A 26338-nucleotide genomic window follows, 5' to 3' on the forward strand; every position below is an offset into this window, starting at 1 on the left:
ATTTTTTGGGGAAAAAACACGCCACGTAATACAGTTCCATGACAAGGACGCTCTCACTGAAATGGTCAAGTCCGTGGTGAACCCACAAGTAGTAAGCGCAATCCATTGCGACTTACCAACCTTAGCATGCGTACAGCATGAGTTGGTAAGAGCCTTTCCGTCGACAAGATTCTGGCATTGCAAGAATCTTGTCGCCGACGTGTTCGATGAGAACGAAAAAAAAGAGATCATTACAGCAGAACACAATCGGGCCCATAGGGCAGCCCAGGAAAACGTTAAACAGGTGTTAACTGATTACTATTTTCCCAAGATGTCCAAACTTGGAAGCGAGGTAGTAGTAAACTGTAAAGTGTGCTCCCAAGCAAAGTATGACAGGCACCAAAAAAAACAGGAGCTAGGGCCGACGCCGGTCCCTACATACACTGGAGAAATGCTACATGTTGATATTTTCTCAACAGATAGGAAATACTTCCTCACGTGTGTGGACAAATTTTCGAAATTCGCCATCATGCAACCGATAGCTTCCCGCACCATTGCGGATCTAAAAACTCCACTGTTGCAAATAATGAACGTGTTCCCGCCTGCAAAACAGAATTATTGCGACAACGAACCGTCGCTTAATTCAGAAACGATCAGATCGCTTTTGCAAAATAACTTTGGGGCCTACATCGCAAACGCGCCCCCACTACACAGCACCTCTAACGAACAGGTAGAGAGGTTCCACAGTACGTTGGTGGAAATTGCCAGATGCCTTAAAATGGCTAAGGGCATCGGCGACACAGTCGACCTATTCTTGCAGGCAACGGTGGAATACAACAAATCAATACATTCGGTCACGAACAAAAGACCCGTAGACGTTTTTCACGCCGCTACGGCAGACTCTCACAGAGAGATACAAAATAGGGTCCAGAAAGCTCAGGTCGTGCAAAACAATCGAATAAACCAATCCAGACAAAACAGAAGCTTTAGGGTAGGAGAAAAAGTGTTAGTAAAGTCTAACAGGAGCCTCGGAAACAAGTTGACTCCGCTATATGTGGAAGAAGCTGTGGAGGCGGACTTGGGGACAACAGTCCTGATTAAAGGGAGGGTGGTCCATAAGGACAACCTTAAGTAATTACTCCCGTTAGGTTTAAGAACATAAATGGTGGTGGTCCTTACCAGTTGATTTTATTTTTATTCGTGTATTTTATATTAATTTTTATCCGCAGGTTTTTCTGGGTACTTCATCTCTTGACAATAGTTGTGGCCCGCGTCACTGACTATTCCCATTCCCACTACATCCCCATTACAGATGGGACGGTACTAGTGTGGGAAGATTTAGATTATATTAGACACATAGCCAACTTAACAGAATACAGCCGCATTGCCGACGAGACCTTAAGAATGACAGACCTCTTTCCAAGTTATCACATGAGACAACTGCTGGAAGTTGACTCCAACCACGTCAAAGACATGCTGGCCGATATTGGTATTCACCATAGGCTGGCGAGAAGTCTAGACTTCCTAGGGAATAGCCTCAAGGTAGTGGCCGGTACACCGGCTCCGACCTGGAGACCATAAGGTTACGGAAACGCAGCTGGTACAATCAAACAATAGACAGATAGTAATTAATACAATAAACACTCTCACCGATACCGTTAATCAGATTATTAGCATAGAAAAGAAAGAGCACATAAATTCAGCCCACTTGTACGAAACAGAATTCTTATTACAGAGTTAGGGAACCTGATGCTCACAATAACCTTGGCCAAAGCCAACATGGGCAGCCCCTCCACTCTTGACCATGCTGACACAGAATCCATTCTCCGCAATCAGTTCCCAAGGGTTTCAATTTCAAATCTTTTAGAATTATCTAGTATTGAAATTTTACAATCGAAGGTTAGGTTAGGTTAGGTTGAAGCGGCTGTCGGGATCGTCAGAGACCCGACACACCTAGGCCGGTTTCGGCCCGTTGTGATACCGCATATACGTTCCCTTCTCCCTCGTGAGACCCTATGTTATCCATTATCCCATCCGGATGCCCTTATGAAGCCTGCGATCCGTCTGGGACTGATTGTAGTAATGTCCGAAATGTCAATTAGAAAAGGAGCGCCCAAGTATTGCAGTCTCCTTCTACTGAGAGCCGGACAGGAGCAGAACAGGTGTTCCACAGTCTCCTCCTCGTCCTCATCTCTACAGCTTCGACAGTAGTCGTTATATGGGGCGCCCAGCCTGTTTGCATGTGTGCCTATTAGCCAGTGTCCCGTAAGGGAGCGTATGACTGAGCTGCACCTACTCCTACTGAGTTTGCAAAGCTCATCGGTGCGCTTCCTAATAATGTTAGGCCATGTTTGCCGAGTTATGCGACATAGTGACACGGTTTGCCATCTGTCATTTATTAATCGCTTAAAATGTTCTTTTATTTTGAGCTTGCAGGTGGCCATTGGCATACGAATATCCTCCTTATCATGGAGAAGGGGGATTGTTGTGCCAGCTCTGGCCAGCTCGTCCGCTATGCAGTTGCCTTCAATGTCCTGGTGGCCCGGGACCCATATTAGGCTGATGACGAACTGATAAGCCATCTCATGAAGAGATTTGCGACAATTTGCCACGGTAGCCGAGCTTGTTGTTATCGCATTCAGCGATTTGATCGCAGCTTGGCTGTCACTGTAGATATTTATATGAGTTGCCGCAGGGGCTAGTTCCTGAAGACAGCTCAAAGCTTCCTTGATCGCTATGACTTCCGCTTGGAAGACACTGCAGTGATCCGGGAGCCTGAAGGATTGTCTTATGTTCAGCTGTTCGGAGTAGATTCCTCCTCCGACCTTGTTGTCCAGCTTTGAGCCATCAGTAAAGATATTGGCTCCCTTTGGACCAGGTGGTCCTTCGAGCCAGATCTTTCTGTGAGGGATGATTGTTTCGAAGGGGGTATCTGTATACTCCCTCGGAACGCAGTAGTCCGTTTTTGTGGGGACGATTTTGTTTCCATTTAGGATGGACGCATGACCGGTGTGATGTGACACCCATTGGTCAGAGTCTCTAAGACGGATTGCTGCCATTTCTGCCTGCTCCTTACCTGCAAGGTCAAGGCTCTGCAGGCATAGGATAGCATTTAGCGCATCCGTTGGTGTTGTGCTTAGAGCTCCACTGATGCATAGGGCTGCAGTGCGCTGCACCTTGCCCAGTGGTTTAGTGATGGTCCCCTTCGATAGGGCAGGCCACCACACAGCGACTCCGTAGAGTAGTATTGGTCTAACTATTGCCAGGTAAATCCATTGGACTATTCTTGGGTTCATGCCCCATTTTAGCCCAATGGCCTTCTTGCAAGTGTAGAGGGCTATCGTAGCCTTCTTCACTCTGTCTTTGATGCTCAGGTTCCAGCTAAGTTTTTTGTCCATTACCAACCCTAAGTAACTGGCACTGTCGTTGAAGGAGAGCCTACATCCGTTTAGTATTGGGGGGTTGAGGGACGGGATTTTGTATTTGGTTGTAAGCAATACAAGTTCCGTTTTAGAGGGATTGATTCCCAGTCCACGCGACTCTGTCCATTCTGAGAGTCGCGCGAGCTTTGCGGTCATTAGATCGCAGAGTGTTTGAGGGAATTTTCCCGAGAAAATAATGGCAACGTCATCCGCGTATGCTACCACCTTGCAGCCCCCCCCTTCCAGGTCACACAGAATCTTGCTGACTGCTATGTTCCATAGAAGGGAAGACAGGACACCACCTTGCGGGGTGCCTCTGTTGACATACCTAGACTGAGTGGACGATCCCATTGATGATGTCACTGTCCTGCATGTGAGCAATTGATCTATGAGCATCACCAAGTGACAATCCACTCCCAGGTCAGTCAGGGCCTCTGTGATGGCTCCTGGTATGACGTTGTTAAAAGCTCCCTCAATGTCTAGGAAAGCGATTAAGGAGTATTCGTTGACGTGTAGAGATTTCTCTACCTCCGAGATTACTTCATGGAGTGCCGTTTCCGTGGATTTTCCTTTTCGGTAGGCATGTTGAGCGCCTGACAGCCACTGAGGATTTATGGTTGTCCTCAGCTGCAGCCCGACTAGTCTCTCAAAGGTTTTGAGAAGAAAGGACGATAGACTTATTGGTCTGAAGTCTTTTGGGGTTGCGTGTGAGGGTTTCCCTGCTTTGGGGATAAAGACTATTTTAGCCTTTACCCAAGCACGGGGGATTTTTCCCACTGTCAGTATCTTCCTGAAGATACTTTGCAGCCAGTTGATGGCCATGTCCCCGGCTTTTTGTAACTGAGCCGGAATGACTTGGTCCGGGCCAGGCGATTTTTAATATTTAAAGCTGTTTACTGCCCAGCTAATATTCCGTTTTGTGAGGATGTGCACCATCGAGGTTTCCGGGCCTTCAATTGGGGTGTCTGCCGGCTCGATGGTCGTACACCCAGGAAAATGAGTATCGAGTAGAATGTGTAGGGAGTCCTCACTAGAGTTTGTCCACGTACCATCCGTTCTCTTGAGGTATCCCACCGAGGGGGATGTTTTTGACAGGATCTTGTGTAGCCTTGCGGCTTCTGACGTGTCTTCAATTTCGGAGCAAAATTTGTGCCAAGAGGCCCTTTTTGCTCTCCTTGTTTCTTTTTTGTATAGGGTTAGCTTACTTTTGTAATTTTCCCAATGCGCTTCCTCGCTGCTGCTTTTGGCTCTGTTAAAGAGAGTCCTGCAGTCTTTCCGGAGGGTATCTATATGTTTAGACCACCAGGGGGGTTTCTTTTTCCCTCTTGGTTTGGTTGGGGGGCAAGCTGCCATGAAGGCCTTGTTGCAAGCTTCCGTGAAATTGTCCACAAGACGATTACGATCGTCTTGTGTGTCCGGGCATTTTGGGGCAAGGGGGATGAGTAATTCCTCCATTTTTGCACTATACATATCCCATTTGGCTTTCCTTGGATTAATATAGCTAGTGGGTTTGGTGCTTTCGAGCGATAGGATTGTCTCGATGTACCTGTGGTCGGAGAAGGAGTGGTCCTCTAGGACTCTCCAACTTTCCATTATGTCTGACAGTTTGTGAGACAATAGAGTGAGGTCAATAACCTCTTGACGGATTTTTATGATAAAAGTGGGGTCATTACCCCGATTACCAATAATTAGGTTGGAGTTCAGGATGAAGCTGAAAAGTGACTCACCCCTTACATTTGTATCTGAGCTCCCCCATTGGGTGTGATGAGCGTTGGCATCGCAGCCTATTAGTAGGCTTGCCCTCATCCGACCTCTCGCTGTTGCTGGGTATTTTTGGGGGGGGGTTTTTGGGGGGGTTTTTTTGTGAGCCATGTAGGACGACACCAGGTTCAGGCGTGTCCCCTGTAGCTCTATGCTAGCCGGCGCTGTTGTCGCCATTGCTAAAATTTTGGGGCAGAAAAATTTTTGGGGGTTTTTTTTTTATTTTTGGGGTTTTTTTTTTTTTTTTTTTTTTTTTTTTTTTAATCTGTTGAGAGTAGCAGCAGCGAGTTGGCAGGGGGCTGTTGTTAACAGCCGGAGCGCGCTCTCTCTTGCCTGGCGCTAGCGAGTTGGCGGGCAGCCAGCTCACTAAGCGGGAGTTCAGTATGCTACCCACCCCCGTACATTCCGGTACGCGTCGATACATAGAATCGTTTTATATTCACACCCACATACATACACACATACAATCAAACAACCGCGCCGTTTCGAGTGCCCAATAAACCAATTTGTTAACGATCATACTGTGCCTATTCATTGCGGGACACTTTGGATCTGCTGAGGGCTTATCTGCAGCACTAGGAAGCGCCCTACTACAAACATTGGTCCTTCGAGCCGGATTCTTGCTGAATCGAGATTGTCCCAGCAAGCATCGGTGGATTCCAGAGAGAACTGCAGATAAGTACGCTCATATTGTGCCGCCAATCGATTCCTTCCGCGATTGGCGTTCCGCACTATTCACGTCCGAGTGTCCACTTATCCATATGTACATATATTCTTATGTACATATTGTCCGATCTCACTAACACTTTCCGTTAGCTATTAGCAATTATCCGCTACACAGCCACAATACCGGCGTCCGACACGTATGTATATATGCATGTGCATATGTTGTGCCTGATTCGCACACACATACCCCGCCCCCAATAAAACACTCATCCGAAGTGATTTATTGGCGTTGTTTATTGTATTTATTGTGTATATCGAATTGGATATTCTTACAATCTTATTTTCACTCAATACTTCTCATAAATAATAAACCTCATTAATCCCGGTGGGAAAATACCTAAAAAAAAATACCGATTACTCCACATCTACATACCACACTTAGTATATGTAGGCACGAACGCGTTCGTCCGATACGCGGTACCAGCACTCCGCTGCTTATGCAAATTTCGCAATTACCAAGAATTTAAGCATTCCAGGCGCCCCTAAAGTGACCCACAGCCCGAGCAATTTCCCCCACATCCGGGATAAATTCATCCAACAAGAGGCACAGCTCATTTCCGCAGTCTTTTTTGCATTTTTCCGCGCCAAATTCCAAATTGCAAAAAAACTAGAGGTGACAAACCAAAAAAAAACCTAGTGGTGGCAAAAATAAAAATATCGCTCACGGGCCTCGTATCCATCGAGTAGTTAATATTTTTTCGCAAATCACCTTGTCCATCGCCCACTACGACTAAATCCATTCCAGTACCGATATTTAAACATATCGTAGTCTAGTGCGGATCCCGATTGTGATTCTTTTGTGCGCCAAAACCGCGGGGAACAGGAAAAATATCCTTTTTTCTTGCGTCATATCATCCGATAGTTTTCCCGAACACTTCCGTTTTCGCTCTAAGATCGTCTTACACATCACCCACTACGACGAAATAAAATCCAATACCGATATATCAAATATCGTAGTCTAGTGCTGATTCCGTTTTCGACTTTTTCGTGCATTAAAACCACTGCCAATAAGAAAATATCAATTTTCTTGAGGAATATCGTCCGATAGTCGTGCTCGACAGGAAAACAATTCCTTGTTGTTCTGCCTCTGGTGTGGTGTCCATTTCCGCTTTATCCGCACAGTCCTCATTTGGCGTTCATTTGTGCTTCCGCGTGCGGTCCTTCTTAGTATGCCAACAGGTGTGGAAGACAACAAGAAGTTTTTGGCGGTGCCTACGCCTGGTAGATCAAGGCCATCTAGCTCATCCGTGCCATCAACGCCGACCTCGGGGACTCAAAGGGCAAGGTCCTTAGGTACTCCAAGGGCTTCCACGAGTGCCACGGCGGCGACGACCAAATCGGTGCTGTTTCCTTCGCCGATCACGACTAAGGTGCTTTCGCCTCCATACCCGCAACTAGTCGATCCTCGCTCCACACTTCCAATGGCACAGCCGATTGTCACCTCCGCACGGGCCAAGTTTGTGGCAGCCATCGATAGGCTGACCACCTTGGAGGCACGGCTCACCACTCCAGGGACCGCCACCCCATCCTCCGCGGTCTCACAGGTCCGTCGTGACCAGCTCAAAAACATGTGGGCCAAGGTGGATGCTGAATTTGAGGCATGTTCGCTGGCAATGCTGTGCGAGGCCCCTGAAGACCAAGAGGAAATTCAGAAAATGTATGGCGAGTGCTATGAGGGCTATGAGCGGTGCGTGGCGGACCTCATAGCCCAAATAGACCGCCCAGACCTCCGACCTCCCGGGCCGCAGACCTCCCAGGGCGGTTGTCGGCTGCCCCCCTGTGACATTGAAGTTTTCGCAGGGGATTACGTTCGCTGGCCGACGTTCCGCGACCTATTCACAGCGATTTATATAAACAATCCGAGGCTGTCCCCGGTGGAAAAGCTGTACCACCTCACTACTAAAACCCGTGGCGATCCGAAAGCCATAGTAGAAAAGTCCCCACTTACCAATGACGGTTTCGAGGCAGCATGGTCAGCCCTCCGTAGTCGATATGAAAATAATCGACTCCTGGTGACCAACCAGATAAATATCCTGCTATTGCTGCCTCGCGTGGGTTCCGAGACTAGTCGTGCCTTGAAAGAGCTTCAGAGCACCATTCAAGGTGTTCTAACTGCTCTGGCCCACTCCAAGGTCTGCACAGACAATTGGGATAGTATTCTGGTGACCATCTGTGCATCCAAGCTGCCAAAACTGACCCGGGCTCTGTGGGAAGCGTCAGTGACTGACAAGAAGGAAATGCCTCCATGGACGGAAATCGACTCCTTCCTGACACAGCGGTACCTGACGCTAGAGGCCATGGAGAGCGACCCTTCCCAGGCTAGAAGCGATCCGCATCAGCAACCGTCCAAAGGCAGTCAAAATCCGCAATCCTCCGGAAGCCACGCCAACCCATTCCGGTCTCAAGGCAGTCCTCCTCCGAGGAACTTTCACTCCTTCAAGACCCACATTAATCCGAAGCAGTGCGATCTCTGCTCCAAAGAGAATCATCCGGTCCGGCTCTGCCCGCACTTCCTCCAAATGGACGTTGAAGCACGTTCAAGCTGCATCAAGACGAAGCAGTTGTGCTTAAACTGTTTTGCCCGAGGTCACCAGCTCCGAGAGTGCACCAGCGCCCACAATTGTTTCACGTGTGGAGCCCGTCACCATACACTGCTGCATCGCGGTACTCCTGCCTCCAGTGAGTCGTCCACATCCGCGCAAATTTCCAATTCGTCCGACGCTCAGCCCACCGTGCAAAATTATTTCACCTCGGGCACCAGGCCCGTTCTTCTAGGCACGGCAATAATTAACATTTGCCACCTGGGGACAAATTTCCGCGCCCGCGCTCTAATCGACTCGGGCTCCGAGGCTACGTTCATTACGGAACGGCTTTTTAACATCATCAAACTACCATTCCGCCTTATTCAGGCACAAGTCTCAGGCCTGAGTCAGTCGGTAGCAGCTCAGTCCAAGAAGCTCTGCCACTTTTCCATTCGTTCCCCGACTAAGCCGGGCTTGCAGTTGAAAGCCGCGGCTTACGTATTGCCGGAACTAGCAGGCAATCTCCCGTCATATCCAATTCCGCTAAGTGCGTTGCGAGATTTGCCGAACCTGCCATTAGCTGATCCCACCTTCTATGAGAGCTCGCAGATAGATGTCCTGATCGGAGCCGATATCCTTCCCTCCATCCTTCTGAGCGGTTCACAGACCGACATTTGTGGCTCTCTCCTTGGGCAGGAAACGATTTTCGGGTGGTTGCTTACTGGTCCGGTGCCCAGTGCCCCCCCGAACCGAATCGCATCTTTCTCCACACAAGTGTCCAACGTCCTCGATGCTCCATTAGACAAGCTCCTCACAAAGTTTTGGGAGGTGGAGGATCTACCAACCAAGTTAGTAGGAGAGTCCGATTCCTATTGCGAAAGCAACTTCCTACAAACCACCACGAGGGCAACAAGCGGAAAATACATGGTAACCCTACCATTCCGCGACCCGGGTCATCTCGGGTCTGGCCTAGGGTATTCAAGGTCCATCGCACTAGCCCAGTTCTTAAGGAACGAGAATCGGCTGAAGAGAGATTCGCCGTTGCACGAACAGTACGTTTCCGTAATCCAAGAATACTCAGATCTGGGCCACATGACAGAGGTCCCTCCGAGCCACGACTCCAACAACTACTATCTCCCTCACCACGCAGTAATCAAACCCGATAGCACTACAACGAAGCTTCGTGTGGTGTTTAACGCATCCAGCCCATCCGCGAACGGAACGAGCTTGAATGACCTCCTTCACGCGGGCCCGGTCCTACAATCCGATTTGACCCTTCAGATTCTGAAATGGCGCTACTTCCGATATGCGTTCAACGCCGACATCACCAAAATGTACCGTCAGATTTGGGTGGATCCAGAACACACTCGTTTCCAGAGAATCTTGTTTCGAAACGCAGAGGGGGAAATTCGTGATTACGAATTGAAAACCGTCACCTTTGGCGTCAACTGCGCCCCCTTTCTCGCCATTCGAGTCCTTCAACAGCTTTCCAACGACGTCCAATCGCAATTCCCCAGGGCTAGTCATATCATTCGGCACTTTATGTACGTCGACGATGTCCTCGCCGGCGCTGACTCCACACAGGAGGCTCAGCTAGCCATCCGCGAATTACAGGCCGCCCTCAGTTCGGCAGGTTTTCCGCTACGAAAGTGGACAGCCAACCACAAGGACGTATTGGCCGAGATTCCGAGTGACCACCTCCTCCACACTGATTTCCTGGAGATTGACGCACAGAGCACGGCAAAGACCCTCGGCATTCGCTGGAAAGCGACCTCCGACGAGTTCTTCTTTGTTCCTCCGGTGCTCTCGCTTGAGTCATCCTACACCAAGCGAGAAGTCCTCTCGCAGATAGCGAAACTGTTTGATCCTGCAGGGTGGCTGGCACCGTTCATCGTCCGCTCCAAGATCTTCATGCAGGAAATTTGGTTGCAGGAACTGGAGTGGGATGAGAACCTTCCGAACGAACTGTGTCAATACTGGCAAGCCTTCCTGCGTAGTTACTCCTGTCTCACCAAGATCCGTATCCCAAGGTGGATTGGTTCCCAGCCATCCGTTAAGGTGGAGCACCATGGGTTCTGTGATGCCTCAGAAAAGGCTTACGGCGCCGCGATTTATGTTCGCGTTGAGATGGGCCAGCGTATCGACGTGCATCTACTGGCAGCGAAGACACGAGTTGCGCCCGTAAAAACCGTATCGCTTCCCCGGTTAGAGCTGTGCGGGGCCGTGCTTCTAGCCGAAATGGCGACGGCTATCCTGCCAAGTATGCCGACGACAGGGTCTACCTGTTACTACTGGACAGATTCCACAATCGTTCTCGCCTGGTTGAACAAGCCTGCATGCCATTGGACCACCTTCGTGGCCAATCGAGTGACGAAAATCGCTCAAACCACCGAGACCCAAAAGTGGTCTCATGTGCGCTCCGAGCACAACCCGGCGGATTTAGCCAGTCGGGGGGTTCCTCTACAGGATCTGGTTGACAACCATCTCTGGTGGCATGGGCCCTCGTGGTTACAGCAACCACGCTCTCAATGGCCGCTCCAAGATCAGGAAACCCCCGTCATAGACCTCGAGCAGCGGGCTGTGAAAGTCCATTTCACAACCAGCCCACCCGAAGACTTCCTCGAGCGATTCTCCACGCTTGAAAAAGCTCTACGAGTCCGCGCGTACGTCCTGCGTTTCCTAAAGCGCTGCCGAAAACTACCGTACGCACAGGAGATCCATCCTACAAGCGGGGAAATTAACGAGGCTGAACGAACTCTTATCCTAGAAACTCAGCGCCGAGAATATTCTCAAGAGTATCACTCCTTACGTGAGAAGCGTCCAGTGCCTCGATCAAGTTCTATCCTGAATTTGAATCCGTTTATGGATCAACATGGGGTCATACGCTCCTGCGGCCGTGTATCTACGGCGCAAGGGCTGAAGTATGACGAGCGACATCCCATAATTCTTCCGTATAACTGTCGTTTGTCGCGACTCCTCACGCAGTTCACACACCGGATCACTCTTCACGGGGGCAGCCAATTGATGGTGCGACTTATCCGATCCAAGTATTGGATTCCACGGATTCAGAAGCTGATGAAGGGTGTCGTGAACTCTTGCAAAGTGTGCCTTATCCACAAAAGGAAGTTGCAAACTCAACTGATGGGGGATCTCCCCAGGGAGCGAACTTCATTCTCCCGACCGTTCACGCACACCGGAATTGACTACGCCGGTCCCTTCGAAATCCGCAACTACACAGGGCGGGCGTGCCTTATTACCAAGGGGTATGTGTGCGTGTTCGTGTGTTTCTCCACGAAGGCTATTCATTTGGAGCCTACGTCCGACCTCACCACCGAGAAATTTCTCGCTGCCTTCGCGCGGTTCGTCGCGAGACGAGGCTGTCCACAGAGTATCCACTCCGATAACGGCAAGACCTTTGTGGGCGCAGCCACAGTACTGGCCCGTGATTTCCTAGAAGCATTTAAGGACTCTGTGATTGATGCGTATAGTCACCAAAGGGTCTCGTGGAAATTCATCCCACCAGGGGCCCCACATATGGGGGGACTTTGGGAAGCCGGAGTGAAGAGCTTCAAAACCCTGTTCTATAAGGCCACGTCCACTCGTAGATACACCTTCGAGGAGCTCTCCACGCTTCTCTCGAAAATAGAGGCGTGCCTTAATTCCAGACCGCTCTCGCCTATGTCCGAAGATCCGACGGAGTTACTGGCCCTAACTCCCGGGCATTTCCTTACGGGGGGGACCCTTAATGGCGACGGCGGAGCCAGAAGTTAAGGGTGACCTCACCTCGATCATAAATCGATGGCAACATCTGAAGGCACTCAACCAACAGTTCTGTCGTAGGTGGAAAGAGGAATACCTCAAGGAACTCCACAAGCGGACCAAATGGCAAACGCCCACGCCCAATCTGCAGATTGGTGATATGGTCGTCGTCAAGGAAGACAACTTGCCGTCTAATGAATGGCGTCTCGGACGAATCCATTCCGTGTACCCCGGCGCCGACGATCGGGTCCGTGTAGTCGACATCCTCACTGCACGGGGGGTCCTCAAAAGGCCCGTCGCAAAGGTCGTTCTTCTGTCCGTAGAACCTCCTCGCTCCATCCAACATTAACGAAGAGCGTGCGCGTCCCCCGCTTCCTATCCCGTTACTAACCCGTCTCCTATTCTTTGTCTTCTTCTTTCGCCATAGTTTCCGTATTTAGAGATGGCTCCACGGTCTCGTAACACCCGCACTTCGGAGAGTAGACGTTCTCGAGGTAGTAACTCCTACCGTTGCCGAGTCTGCTCCGGAAGCCATCCGCTCCGTGCCTGCCGACGCTTTCTTCGCCTGGACGCCGAGAAGAGACTCCGAGCCGTCTTGATTAACAAGTACTGCGCTAATTGCCTGGCTCATCGGCACTCCGGCAGAGACTGCCGCAGTACCAAGGGCTGCAAAGTGTGCGGTGGGAACCACCATACGCTACTCCACAACCGTGCGTCCCAGCGTTCAGGCCGCGCTTCCGGACCAGCCCCTCCGGCGGCTCCAGCCTCTAGCGTTGAACGACGCCGTCGTCTCCCCGAAAACCGCCCCGTCGTGGAAGATCCGGCACCATCCGTGGCTACGCTCCTCCAGAACCGGAGCATCAACGTTCTCCCGACGGCCCTGGTGGTCTTAGATACGGGTTCCAGAACTTTTGAGACAGTGGCTCTTATAGACCCCTGTACCCCAGTGAGCAGCATCGACGAGTCATTGGCCATCGCCTTCAAACTGCCCTCCACGCGGGTTGGCACCGAGAAGGTGTGCACTGCGACTGTCCGCGCCAAGAATGGAAACTTCCAAGTGGACGCAGTGCTGAAGGTCGAGCCCCGCCTGCGCGTCCGCACGCCACTACGCCCCGTGACCGAGGCGGTGCGAACCCGTTTCGACGACATTCGCCTCGCCAACGAGCGCTTCCATCGCCCATCCACTGTCTCCCTCGTGCTCGGCGCCGACGTTTACCAGAAGGTGATCCAACCCGGGTTCCTCGCCCTAGGAGAAGGTCTTCCCGTGGCCCAAAGCACCGTATTCGGATGGATTGTTTCTGGGGCGTGCACTCAGCCATAGAGGTTCTCCATTGCAGTCCTGCAAGGGGGGGGAGGATGTTGAGAGTAGCAGCAGCGAGTTGGCAGGGGGCTGTTGTTAACAGCCGGAGCGCGCTCTCTCTTGCCTGGCGCTAGCGAGTTGGCGGGCAGCCAGCTCACTAAGCGGGAGTTCAGTATGCTACCCACCCCCGTACATTCCGGTACGCGTCGATACATAGAATCGTTTTATATTCACACCCACATACATACACACATACAATCAAACAACCGCGCCGTTTCGAGTGCCCAATAAACCAACTTGTTAACGATCATACTGTGCCTATTCATTGCGGGACACTTTGGATCTGCTGAGGGCTTTCTCACTAGGAATCCCCCCCCCCTTTTTTTTCCTTTTTTTGTTTTTTTTTTTTCGCTTCTCCACCACTGTTATGTCGGCGTCAGAGTCGTCGAGGATCTCGGCCCGACACAACGCCTCAAAATCGAGCATCAGCTCCGTCTCCGAGGAGTAGCTCTCCAGGGCCGGCTCCGGCTCCGGGTCTACTTCGGGTGCCTCGATCTCCGAGGCAACGTCCTGCTCAACTGGGTTGTTGACAGAACGCGCCTCGGCCGCTGCATCCGACTTATAGACCTTCATGGTCACCGAGCTGAACCCGAAGTTAAGCTCTCCCCTGGCTGCCTCGATCGGGGCTAACGATTCCTTGTTCAGCACAACCACCGCCTGATTTGTGGGGCCCTTTGATGCCTCCACTTTGACCACCTTCCAATCTGAGGTTGGCAGTGTGGGGTTGCATCTCTGCAACATCGTGAGGATCCGCTCGGGCTCCTTGAAAGTGGCCGGTACCCATATACGGGCCCTTGGTCTACTGGGCACCTCGCTCCAGTCCACAGCGACGAGCTTCGCCCCGGCGTAGACCACCGATTTGCGCCACCGCAGCTTTGTATAGCTTTACGGAGCGCTCATCCTCGCAGGCTACCACTTTGATGCTCCCCTGGAACCATCCCATGTCTTTGCAGACTGGGAGTGGCCCGGGATCCTTCTCGAGAAGTTCGAAGCAGCGGTCGGCCAGTGCCGCTTCCACCCACTTCCACTGGCTTCTGGGTATTTTCCCCTCCGCGCTGCCTTTGTCGAGAACGCCTATCAGCGTCCTCTCCTTGGCAATCTGCGCGAAGGATACATTTGGTATAACCCTGGATCGCTTCGCGACAGGTCCGGGCGTCTCTTGAGAGCGCTGCCTCTTCGGTTGGGCGGCCACCTTCTGTGGCTCCACACTGGGCAACACCACCGAGGCCCATTCCACTTTCTTCAGCCAGTCTGCTGTTGGACTGACTTCCTGGCTTGCGTTCTGCCGACGGAGTATGTGCCCAGCACTCCTCTTTTCGGCATAACTGAATTTTTTGGTTTGGACGCTGGTTGATGGTAAGCCATCACCCGCCGGTTCACCGGAAGGTTGAGCAGCCACAATATTGCTTAGCTGCCCTACCATGGTATCAGTTTTGGGTGTTGGCTTTCCACCCATCCCAGGTTTGGGATGGGACCCACCCGGATTCATACCCGCGTCCTTCACCGTGCAGGTCTTTCCTGCGTCTGAGCGGATTTGGCCAGGCCTTTGGGCCTTCTCTTGCTTGGGGTTTCTCCCTGTAGGCATTTGGGGAGTGCCTCTCTCGTTTTTGTTTTTGTTGTTGTTTATGTTATCGAATTTGTCCATGTAGTTCCCACGAGCTGCAGAGAAGGGGAACGGTCCACCCCGGCAGAGCTCTGCGTTACCCGGGTAAGGCATAATTAGAACAGGGGGCTGCCAAGTCCCTGAGCTCTCCGTTCACGACTGGGCTAGTTTTTATACCGGGCCCCCAGCCAGGCTGACTCTTGGCACGGGTCGAGTGACACCTTAGTCCGGCCCGGTGTGCGGTGAGTGTTGGGGCTGGGATGTGGGTAGGTGTTGTGTAGGGATGGGATTGTGCGAGCTACTTAATGAGAGGCGGCACCACAAGCGCATCGTCAGTGTTGCTGCGTCGCGAACACCCGCTGGCTGTCCGGGACTGCTTATTTCAGTACTCTCCCTCAGAACCAACTTAGTTGATACTCTTTAAGATGCCCGCTTATTCGCAGCTGACCTACCCACTAGGGTAGGCCGTTCGCTATCCGCAACCTGCGACCCGTCCGGTGGCCTCAGCTAGGCCCCCTCTGAGCCACCTCAAAGCCCAATAGGATCATCGGATTTACAATCGAAAAATGTTATCCATTTTATTATAGGGTATCCTAGAGTAAGTTTAGCTTGTAAGAACGTCATGCTATTCCCGGTTGAGCACAACGGCACCGTACTACAACTAACGGAGAACATCGTAGCCGAATGCGAAAGCCAGGTGTGGGCCGTTACGGGCTGCGTCTCCACCACTACCACCACCTTCTGCCAGAAGGAATTGAGTGTTTCCTGTGCGCGGGGCTACATTCTGGAGGCACTGCGCATTGCCGCTCTCAACCCAGCCACCTGGTACCCGTCACCGGGTACCACCCTCCACGATCAGTTGCGACTCAGACACGCTGGTCAAAACTACCGGTACTCAACTGGTCGCATTCACTGACTTCGCCACCATTAACGGCTCCCGCTTCCGGAATCGCGACAATGTTGAGCGGCGAGTGCCCGTGATCGCTTCGGTGCCTGCCTTGAACATCACGGAGCACCACAAGGTCTTGAGCCTGCCATTCCTACACCAGCTCAGTGAGGCCAACCTCAACTACATCAAAGAAGTTGAGCAAACCGCCGCGAGCAAGGTGGATCCCATCATCGCCCTTGGATTGGGAATAATCTTGTGCGGAGCCATTGGCAGTGTCGTCTACTGCAAATCCCTACTCAAGAAGAGAAGGGATTTGGCCCAGGTCAGCACGATGCTGGAGAACCTGAGAGGGTCGAGGGCGACCACTCTTGAAGAGGGGGAGTAGTTAACACTCCCCACCAGCCATAGGGTATCGGCAAAGTTCTTAGTTATAAGAATGCTGACCCAGCGCTGGCATGGAAAGGGGCGGCAACATATTACTATGTTGCATAAACATCCGCCCGACCAACTGGGTCCGCACGAGGCGCTGACGCAGCAAAGCTGGAGGCCGCTGCTCGCGCAGCGCTGCCCAGGCTGGGGGGCCCTATGCATAATAATATCATTTTGTACTTTAAGTCTTTTACTCACTTTGAACCGCGCCAGTAGGCCGGAATAAAATTATATAGAACATATCCGATCTTTCTCTGCCGATGGCTAATGCCGCGGCTTAAGTAACAGGAATATAAGAATAATTAATGTATATTCTTGATCAGCATCAATAGCCGAGTCGATATAGCCTTGTCCGTCTGTCCGTCTCGATGAGCGCCTAGATCTCAAAGACTATAAGCGCTAGGGAAACCAAATTTGGTTTCCAGACTCATGTGATATCAGACTGCTACAAGTGTATTTCAAAATTTCGCCCCGCCCTCTTTCGCCTCCACAAAGGAGGTACGATAAAACTAAAAACGCAGTTTTGGAGAGAATGACCATACCTACCAGACTGCCGAATCTGAATCAGATCATAATTATAGCCAGAATAAAGAAATTAATTTTCAGTTGCTTCCCCCGCCCCTCCAACAAGAGACACGTTACTCATTCTCTTTCTCGCTTGCACACTCTGCCGCGTTATATACGCGAGCGCCCACTGGCGGTGAAAATGTATAATATAAATGGTACATGTATAATCTACATGTTAAATGTAGAATTGTAGATGTAGCAAAAATTTTTAAATTATTTTTTTTAATTCTAAAGATCTAAAAAATTATAAGCTCAAATTTGTATATAATGACTGAGTACGGGTACAAGCGACTCACACGTTTCTTCTCGTTTTTAATAGATTTGGGGCATTACATTTGTTTAATGAATTTTCTTTTTTTTTTCAGAACTTTTTTTTAAAGATTTTTTTAAAACTTATTATTTGAAAAGCTAATGAATGCAGCTATAAACTTGCACTTTGGGATTTCAGCTGACCGTCTGGGAAAAATAAAAATAAAAAATGCAAAATGAACATTTATTTGCGGCTTTATTTTCAAAATTTTTACTTTTAAAATTTAGGAAAAGTCGAAAAAAATATATATCTTGTTTCCCTTTATTTTTTGTGTATAGCTGCTTTAATTAGGCGTCACATTTGTTGAGCTTCTGAGCTTCTTCAGTAGCGTTGTTTTGCGAGATTATATTTACAGTTTATTGTACTTAAGTTTATATACATGTAGTATCCAAAAATAGCGAAAGGTGTGCGGATTTGATAGCGAGAGCTTACGATGGGTCGATTGAAGACGCGGGCCGGTATTTTATTTATTTATATATTTATTTTAGGTTTAGTTTATAACTATGTAGCTGGCAGGTCACTGTGCCAGACTGCAAAACGCTTAACTACGGTGATGTTCGATCTTCTTTGCATAAGCAAAGGCAAACAAAACGGTGATAAAGAGAGACGTTATATTAAGAGATGTTACATATGCTCAACTGCTGCCATGGGCCGGCACTTAGCCGAACAGTATTGTTTATTAAAATATATGGAGAAACGGCTGAGCTAAAATTGGTGGACCCCCCGAAAATCACATTTTACCATTTGGAACTTATACTCGTTCCAAATGGTAAACCAAATTATAAAATAAAATCAAGCTCAGCGCTCAGTTCTCATCGTAATTTTTAGTCTGCTTGCATCGTCGCTGCGCTTCTGCTCTTTCAGACTTGGATTCTCGACACGTCGCTTCGTTCTCCTGCTCTCAAATCTATGACGGATCTTACTTGTGCTCAGCTGTGCTCTGAACTCATCGTAAGTTTTCATTCGCTTTCATCGTCGCTGCGCTCCCTGACTTGGACTTCTGCTCCATCTTACCGTTTTCTCACCCCCACTCTTTTCCTGTAACAACAACAACATGACACCACCAACGAAACGACAGCAAGAGATCACCGCCACGGACCTAAAGACCGAGATTCAGACGTTCCGTCACCGAAGCTATTGGATCAAGCTGAGCTGAGCTCAACTCCACCTGCAAGTTAAGACATAAGAAATAATGCATGGGTAGCCCTGATTTTTCTTTTGTCACCCTAACATTCCCCCAAGTTCTGTACTCAGAACGCTGAAGCAGCATATGTACATACATATGTGGGCTGCGCCTTCATTCCATTGGCCACCAGCAGTCGCATGATTCCGGCACATGTTGCGTGGTCAGCTAATTCCGATTATGCGCGGTCGGCTGCGTATTTCCGTTAGGTCTTAGAGTTAAGTTCAGTCTTGTTACTTTTGAATAAATGAACGGAAGTTCAAACTTACTCCGACAAACTGTCGTCCCAAGGTGAAAAAGTGTCGTTGTCAAACGGCAGCCTATCCCAACCGCCACTCCTGAAGCCGGTAGCGCAGAGACTGTGGCGTCGGACAAAAGCAATCTAAGGCGCTTATATTTTTTTTAATAACTCTAGTATCTTACGTCTGGTTGTAAAGCATTTCGCTATTTTGAAAAGATACTTAAAACAACTAGAAGTTAAGCCCAAACACTTTGTGATTTCAGCTTACCGTCTGGGAAATATAAAGCATCGAAATGCAAAAATTATGATTTTTGTGAGGTATTTTTAACGAAATTTTGATTTTAAAAACTCAGGAAAGGTCGAAAAAAAATGATATCCTACGTCCTCTATTTTTTGTGTATAGGTGCATTAATTAGGCTTCGCTTAAAGCAGCGATGCCCAAAGTCAGCTTACGGCTGGGCACTCACCAATACTCCCAAACAAAAACACAAATACGAATAAGGGAACAATGCAAACTCGAAGAAAAGACAACAACAAAATCATAACAAAAGTCGGGTAACACCAATCAGAGAAGAGACAAAACCGGTTTATGCTGGACGGATCGCATACACACAAAGATGTTTGCATGGGTTGGGCTTTCGGTATGTTGGTACACAGCACAAACTGTGTATGCATACAAGAATTGGTTTCCTGTGCTGAGGGAAATTACAAAAACAAATGGGCTCCGTGGGCAATGGGCCTGGGCATCGCTGGTTTAAAGTATTGCTAACCAAACCTAAAACCTAAAACTGTAACCACTGAAAAAAAATACCTTTTGGAAGGTTGCGGGCCCACCTACCAATTGGGAACAAAGGAATTAATGCACATATACACAAAAAAATTGAGGACACGAGGAAACTTTATATAAAGTTTTTTCGACTTTTCCTGAATTTTTAAAGTAAAAATTTAGCTAAAAATACCGCACAAAAATCATAATTTTTGCATTTCAATGCTTTATATTTTCCAGACGGTAAGCTGAAATCATAAAATGTTTGGGTTTTATTTATAGCTGCGTCTCTTAGCTTTTCAGAATAGCAATGTTAATTACAACTAACTTTAAGAGACTTAAGTTATGTGAAAAAATGTAGCGATACCTTTGAAAAAATCTTTAAAAAATACCAGACTTCAAAAATTCTTCAAAAAAAAGTTCTGCCGTAGAAAACAAAAAAATTATCACTAAGCATGTTTAAAGCCCCATATCTATAAAAAAAAGTTGGTCTGGCTCGTATCGGGTTTAAATTTCTTATTTGTACCTATCGTAGTGTCACCATTTTCATAATAGTTTTTGGTCTTAGTTTGATTTTCAGTTATTTTATCTCATGCTCCCTTTATAATTGCTACTAAGCCTCTTCTTGGTTTTGAATTATTTTTGTTTTCTAAATATTTTGAGAGATCATCAATATCGCGGCCTCTTTGCTGGGCACCGAAATGCATCACTGATGGTATTTCCCCCAGTAACTGAATGTTTAAAATTGTTTATTGCGTATTCCGTTTTTGTAAGTAGTATACAGCCATCTGAATGTTGCACCGGCTCAGGTATCTTTGCTAACATACTTTTCATTGTTCTATTAACTCTCTCTACTAAACCATTTGCCTGTGGTGAGGCGGTTGCTTTTTTAACGTATTTAATGTTGTTACTTAGCATGAACTCACTGAATTCTAACGATGTGACAATGTGATCTTTGACAATACTCCGCGGTCTGCTATAGTTTTCAAAATATTTCATTAAGCATGCGCAAACTTCCTTAGTACTGGTTGTGTTTGCCGAATACAATTTTAAAAATTTTGTGAATCCATCGATGACTATTTATTGATTATATATTACTGAAGGGAGTGGTCCGAAATGATCGATATGCAATGTATCGAATGGAATTGGTATTTTCGGTGTACTCTCAACTCCCAAATGGCATAATTTATCGTGAGCTGTTCTTATTAAACTCGTTTCCATTTCTGACGAAAAATAAAGCAATTCAAAATCACCATATTTTCTATAAACAACACCATCATCTAGTACAACATTTTTAACTGTTTCATTTTCTAACTTATCCTTCCACTGAACAGTAAGTGCTATCCCTATTTTGCGTAGCCTGAAGCTGAAAATTGATGTCGTCTATATCAATAACTAAAACTATTCGATCCTAATTATACCCGTACTCAAAAAAGAGTTAAGGGGTAAATTAGATTTGTGGTAAACGTGGATGTGTGTAACGCAGAGAAGGAAACGTTTCCGACCCCATAAAGTATATATATTCTTGATCAGCATCAGTAGCCGAGTCGATATAGCCATGTCTGTCTGTCTGTCAGTCCGTCTTGTTGAGCGCCTATATCTCAGAGACTATAAGAGCTAGGGCAACCAAACTTAATTTCCAGACTCATGTGATATCACACTGCTACAAGTGTATTTCAAAATTTCGCCCCGCCCCCTTCCGACCCGAACAAAAGACGAAAATCTGTGGCAGGCACAATTTTATAGATACGATAAAACTAAAAACGCAGTATCGTAGAGAATGACCATATCTACCAGATTGCCGAATCTGAATCAGATCGGATCATAATTATAGCCAGAATGAAGAAATTAATTTTCAGTCGCTTCCCCTGCTCCCTCCTGACGACGACAACGCAACTCATTTTCCATCTCGCTCGCACACTCTGCCGCGTTCAGTGCGCGAGCAACCCCTAGCGGAGGAGATGTAGAATCTAAATGGTACATGTAGAATCTAAATGGTACATGTAGAATCTACATGTTAGATGTAGAATATACATAATATATGTAGATGTAGATAACAAAAGTAGCAAAAAATTTAAATTATAATATTGAAATATTTGAAATTGGATGAAATTTATTATCATCCTGTTTTTGTAATAAAATTCCTCCAAACCCTTCGGCACTACACACAATGCAATTCTGTGTCCCTAGTCGGGGTATACAGGGCTAGAACTGGTGCTGAGGCAAATCTCTCACAGAGATAATTAAATATTGTGGCGCATTTCGCATCTAATTTTCCTACAGACTTTGTCAGAGCCTGCAATGGCTTAGCAACTTTTGAGTAACCTGGAATGAATCTCCTGAAGTAAGAAAACAGTCCTAAGCATTTTTGCATATCTGCGTAATTAGTTGGTTTCGGAAGATGCTTAATTGTCGTAATGTGATTATTATTTGGTTTTATTCCATCCTTGTTTAAGGTGAATCCTATAAATTCTACATTAGTGTAACAAAACTGACTCTTACTTAACTTGATTTCTATATTCTGCTAGGAGGTATAATACTTTACCTAGGACAACATAGAGTTCTTTAATAGTTTTAGTTTCGACTGCAATGTCATCCGGTGTACCACTACTTCCCTGTTTTATGAATGGTCCGAAAATATGGTTTACAAATCGCTGAAAGACTGCTGATGCCTTCCGGAAGCCGAATGGCATGCTAAGATAGTCGTATTGGCCATTTGGTGTTACAAAAGATGTAAATGGAATTGAATTTGCCACCTTCACTTGGTGGAAACTGCTTTTCAGGTCCAGAAGGGAGAATTATTTATTACCCTCCATTTTTTCGATTCAATCATTTATAAGGGGCAATGGGTATCCCTCTCTTACTGTTATCTTTTTCAACTGTCTATGTCTTTCTCGCCTGACAAGTACAATTGCAGATGTATATGGGGAATCACTCGGTCTAATAAGGCCTTCAGTAAGTTTGTCAACTAATCTTTTTTCGTGATATGACAGCTCCCTTGGTGTTGAATATATTGGGGCTTGCGACATTATTATACCCGTACTCAAAAAAGAGTTAAGGGGTATATTAGATTTGTGGTAAAAGTGGATGTGTGTAACGCAGAGAAGAAAACGTTTCCGACCCCATAAAGTATATATATTCTTGATCAGCATCAATAGCCGAGTCGATATAGCCATGTCTGTCTGTCCGTCTGTCCGTCTGTCTGTCTGTCTGTCCGTCTTGTTGAGCGCCTAGATCTCAGAGACTATAAGAGCTAGGGCAACCAAATTTGGTTTCCAGACTCATGTGATATCACACTGCAACAAGTGTATTTCAAAATTTCGCCCCGCCCCCTTCCGCCCACACAAAGGACGAAAATCTGTGGCAGGCACATTTTTAAAGATACGATAAAACTAAAAATGCAGTATCGTAGAGAATGCCCATATCTACCAGACTACCGAATCTGAATCAGATCGGATCATAATTATAGCCAGAATTTTCAGTTGCTTCCCCTTCCCCCTCCAGCCCACGACAACACAACTCATTTAACTCATTTCAACTCACACTCTGCCGCGTTCAGTGCGCGAGCAACCCCTAGTGGAGGAGATGTAGAATCTAAATGGTACATGTATAATCTACATGTTAGATGTAGAATATACATAATATATGTAGATGTAGATAACAGATGTAGCAAAAAAATGTAAAATGTAAAATTTTTTTTTTAATTCTAAAATTCTAAAAAATCATATGTTCAAAAATGTAAATGCTGACTGAGTACGGGTATAAGTAGAGTCGCATCTTTAGAAGCGACTCACACGTTCCTTCTCGTTATTAATGATAAAATACGTACTCATGTATTCGGATGATGTTAAACTTTGTGTCCAGTATAAGGACATTTCATTTCACTCTCGCTTGCAATCCGATCTCAATAACTTTCAGTCATGGTGTTGTGCAAATATGTTACACCTAAATGCCTCGAAATGCAAAGTAATGACATTTCATCGCTCCAGCCCCCTTTTGGCCCCTTATAGCCTCTGCGGGGGTTCTCTTGAGAGAATTACCTTGGTTGATAATCTTGGTGTTAAATTAGACCCAAAGTTAAAGTTTTCTGAACACATTTCTACTATGGTAAATAAGGCCATGGGTGTGCTTGGGTTTATAAAGAGGTGGTCAAAGGAATTTGACGACCCCTATATAACGAAGACTCTCTACAGCTCGCTTGTTCGTCCGATTTTAGAATACGGCTCTTGTGTATGGTGCTCCCAGTACAAAGTACACCAGGACTGTATAGAATCAGTCCAGAAAAACTTTTTACTTTTTGCTCTGCGTGGCCTTAACTAGGATGCAGGTGTGAGACTGCCATCTTATCCTCGTAGATTGGTTTTAATAAACCTTCCAACCTTAGTTAGTCGTAGAAAAATGCTTGGTGTGATTTTTATGCACAACCTGATCAAGGGTGACGTAGATAGCCCTGACTTGTTGAGCCGCATAAACTTTACGATTCCTATTAGTTCTACTAGAAACTTCATTCCTTTGTTCCTTCCGCTTTGTAGATCGAATTATTCCTTGCACGAACCATTTAGGGTCCTTTGCTCGGAATTCAATTCCCTCTACCACATAATATCAACACTAATTCCCTTCCTCTTCTTAAATCACTAATACTAACATACCTTTCCCGTAATTAGTTATATTTCTTAGCTATCTTTGCATGTTTAGCTCTTTGAGTTGTGTTTAGCTCTAATTTTCCTCGAATTCTAGTCTAAAACCTATCTTTCCTGCATGCTCGCGATCGGTTCGGTAACACGCGTTGCGCGTCATGCGGCAGCACCCCTCGGTCGGTTGGGCGGGAGGAGGGGCTGCGTTTCTGCCTGGGTTCCGCGCGTAACAGGCTTCGGCTTGGTCTCGCATGGGCCACTTGATGGTGCAGTCATTGCATATCAACGTCCAGACAATTTCATCTTTATTGTAAATATTCTGAATATCGGAGGTTTGCTCATATGGGTCTATATCGTATACCGTATCATTTATCGGAATTTCACTGTTTGGTTACGCAGCCAAATAGTGTACTTAAATACATAAATTATAGCTTGTGGTGCAGCAGTAGTTATTATTGTTCGTTGTTTGCACTGCCCACTGTACTAAATTGTCATCTACATACATATGTACATATTCATGCTCCCACACGGCAGCAGCCTATTCAGCCGTTCTCTTTCGCCTCTTCATCTCGGGCCTTTCTTTCTTTCCTTTGCTTTGCCATCGCTCTCTCTATCACTCGCTTGTTTTAGGGCACGGGCAATTCTGCCCGCCGGCCCTTGAAGTCAGTCTGGATCTAGCAACCACTTCTTGCACATCATCTTGGAATCGAGCCATTCAATCCAACACCGTCTTGTACCTATCCCCGCGTCTACAATCTGACCCCGTCTTGAATCCAGCTAACTCTCCAACCGACTCGTCATCAACCTAACTCGCACCTTTTCGCTATCCCTTGGACTCTGTATAGCCTTATATACTGTTTACAACAATAAACCATATTAATCAGAACAACCATTTTCTCGTTAATAAACATATTGCAAAACAACGCTACTGAAGAAACTCAGTAGCTCAACATTCACTGCTAGTCGGAAGTTTTTGTTCAATGCTATCAGAATTTTTTTCATAATTCTCTATTTTGTCCAATCTATGGTCTAATATTTTCAAAATGTCAATTAATGTTTTGAGTTCCTTAAGAGGTTCATCACTATTAGCGGTATTAACAGAATCAGTAGGCCTTGGTTGATCTTAATGTATGTCTATTAGGCACACTGATTTTCCGATCTTCTTCTAGCTTCATGTTTGTAACTTTTATAAAATGACAATTCTAACATATATTTCTTCAAGAAAGGTCGACCCTTCACATGAACAGGACCCATACAGGCCACCCATAAATAATACAGTCCACTTGAAGGAGGCCAGTTGAGAAAAGGGACACCTAAATCTAGGATCGGTTCGACCATTAAATCATCTACATGGGTCGCGTCGAACCCAAATCTGTCGACACACTTATCGCACAGTCACACACACTTGTCACTATCAAGGATGATCTTGGGAACAAGTGCCGCACATTTGTTCTTTTCTTAACGTTGGTCTTAGTTTAATTATGTTAGAGTTTCCTGTATATAGTGCATACGTTTTGAGAATAAAACAGTTTGAATTTATAACTCCTCTCAGTAACATCAACATTTGGTCCATCGAGGCTCTGAGTTTCCCCCACCCGCGGTAAGAAACTCAGACATATCAGCACCATAGCCCCTGTTATCCTTCACCAGTGGTAAGAAACAGAATAGCATAAAACCTTGACTTTTATAGCAAGGTAGCTAGTGGCAACTAAACATGATAGCATAAAACGTTTTTTTATATAGCAAGGACGCTAGCGGCAAATCGATAGAATAGCGTAAAACCTTGGACTGAGTGCCAAGGTCGTTATCAATAACCAAAAAAAAAGTGGTAAGGGACGAGTATATAAAATCGCACAAAACACATAAAGCCTAAGTGAACACATCTCAGTTGTGAGTCGGGGCACAACGTGGTCAACTAGGCGACCACAATAAAAACTCCCCCAACGGTTCACTTAGGACTGAAAAGGCTAAAATAAATATGCCTGAAAAATGGGCACGAGCCGGCAAAGATTGCTAGAGGAACAGGATCAACTAGAACGAGAAGGAACGTGTGAGTCGCTTCTGGGGACGCGACTCTACTTATACCCGTACTCAGTCAGTATATACAGTTTTGAGCTTATGATTTTTAAGAATTTTAGAAAAAAAAAAAAAATTTTACATTTTACATTTTTTTGCTACATATGATAT

The 26338-nt window shown here is 46.9% G+C and overlaps 2 protein-coding genes across 2 annotated transcripts in view; one reads left to right on the forward strand and one right to left on the reverse strand.

Moving 5' to 3' along the window:
* Window positions 1–26338, reverse strand: part of LOC121404621 (synaptojanin-1-like) — a 105698-nt gene that overhangs the window by 45936 nt on the left and 33424 nt on the right. The gene's annotated exons all lie outside the window — the stretch shown is intronic.
* LOC121404622 lies at window positions 5435–13755 on the forward strand. The gene is made up of 2 exons (XM_041594423.1): window positions 5435–5841; window positions 12597–13755. Exon 2 carries the CDS (start codon window positions 12612–12614, stop codon window positions 13488–13490), a length of 879 nt encoding a protein of 292 aa, XP_041450357.1. The 5' UTR covers window positions 5435–5841; window positions 12597–12611; the 3' UTR covers window positions 13491–13755.

Source organism: Drosophila obscura, unplaced genomic scaffold (assembly GCF_018151105.1).
Source record: "Drosophila obscura isolate BZ-5 IFL unplaced genomic scaffold, ASM1815110v1 contig_26, whole genome shotgun sequence".
Taxonomy (NCBI): Eukaryota; Metazoa; Arthropoda; class Insecta; order Diptera; family Drosophilidae; genus Drosophila; species Drosophila obscura.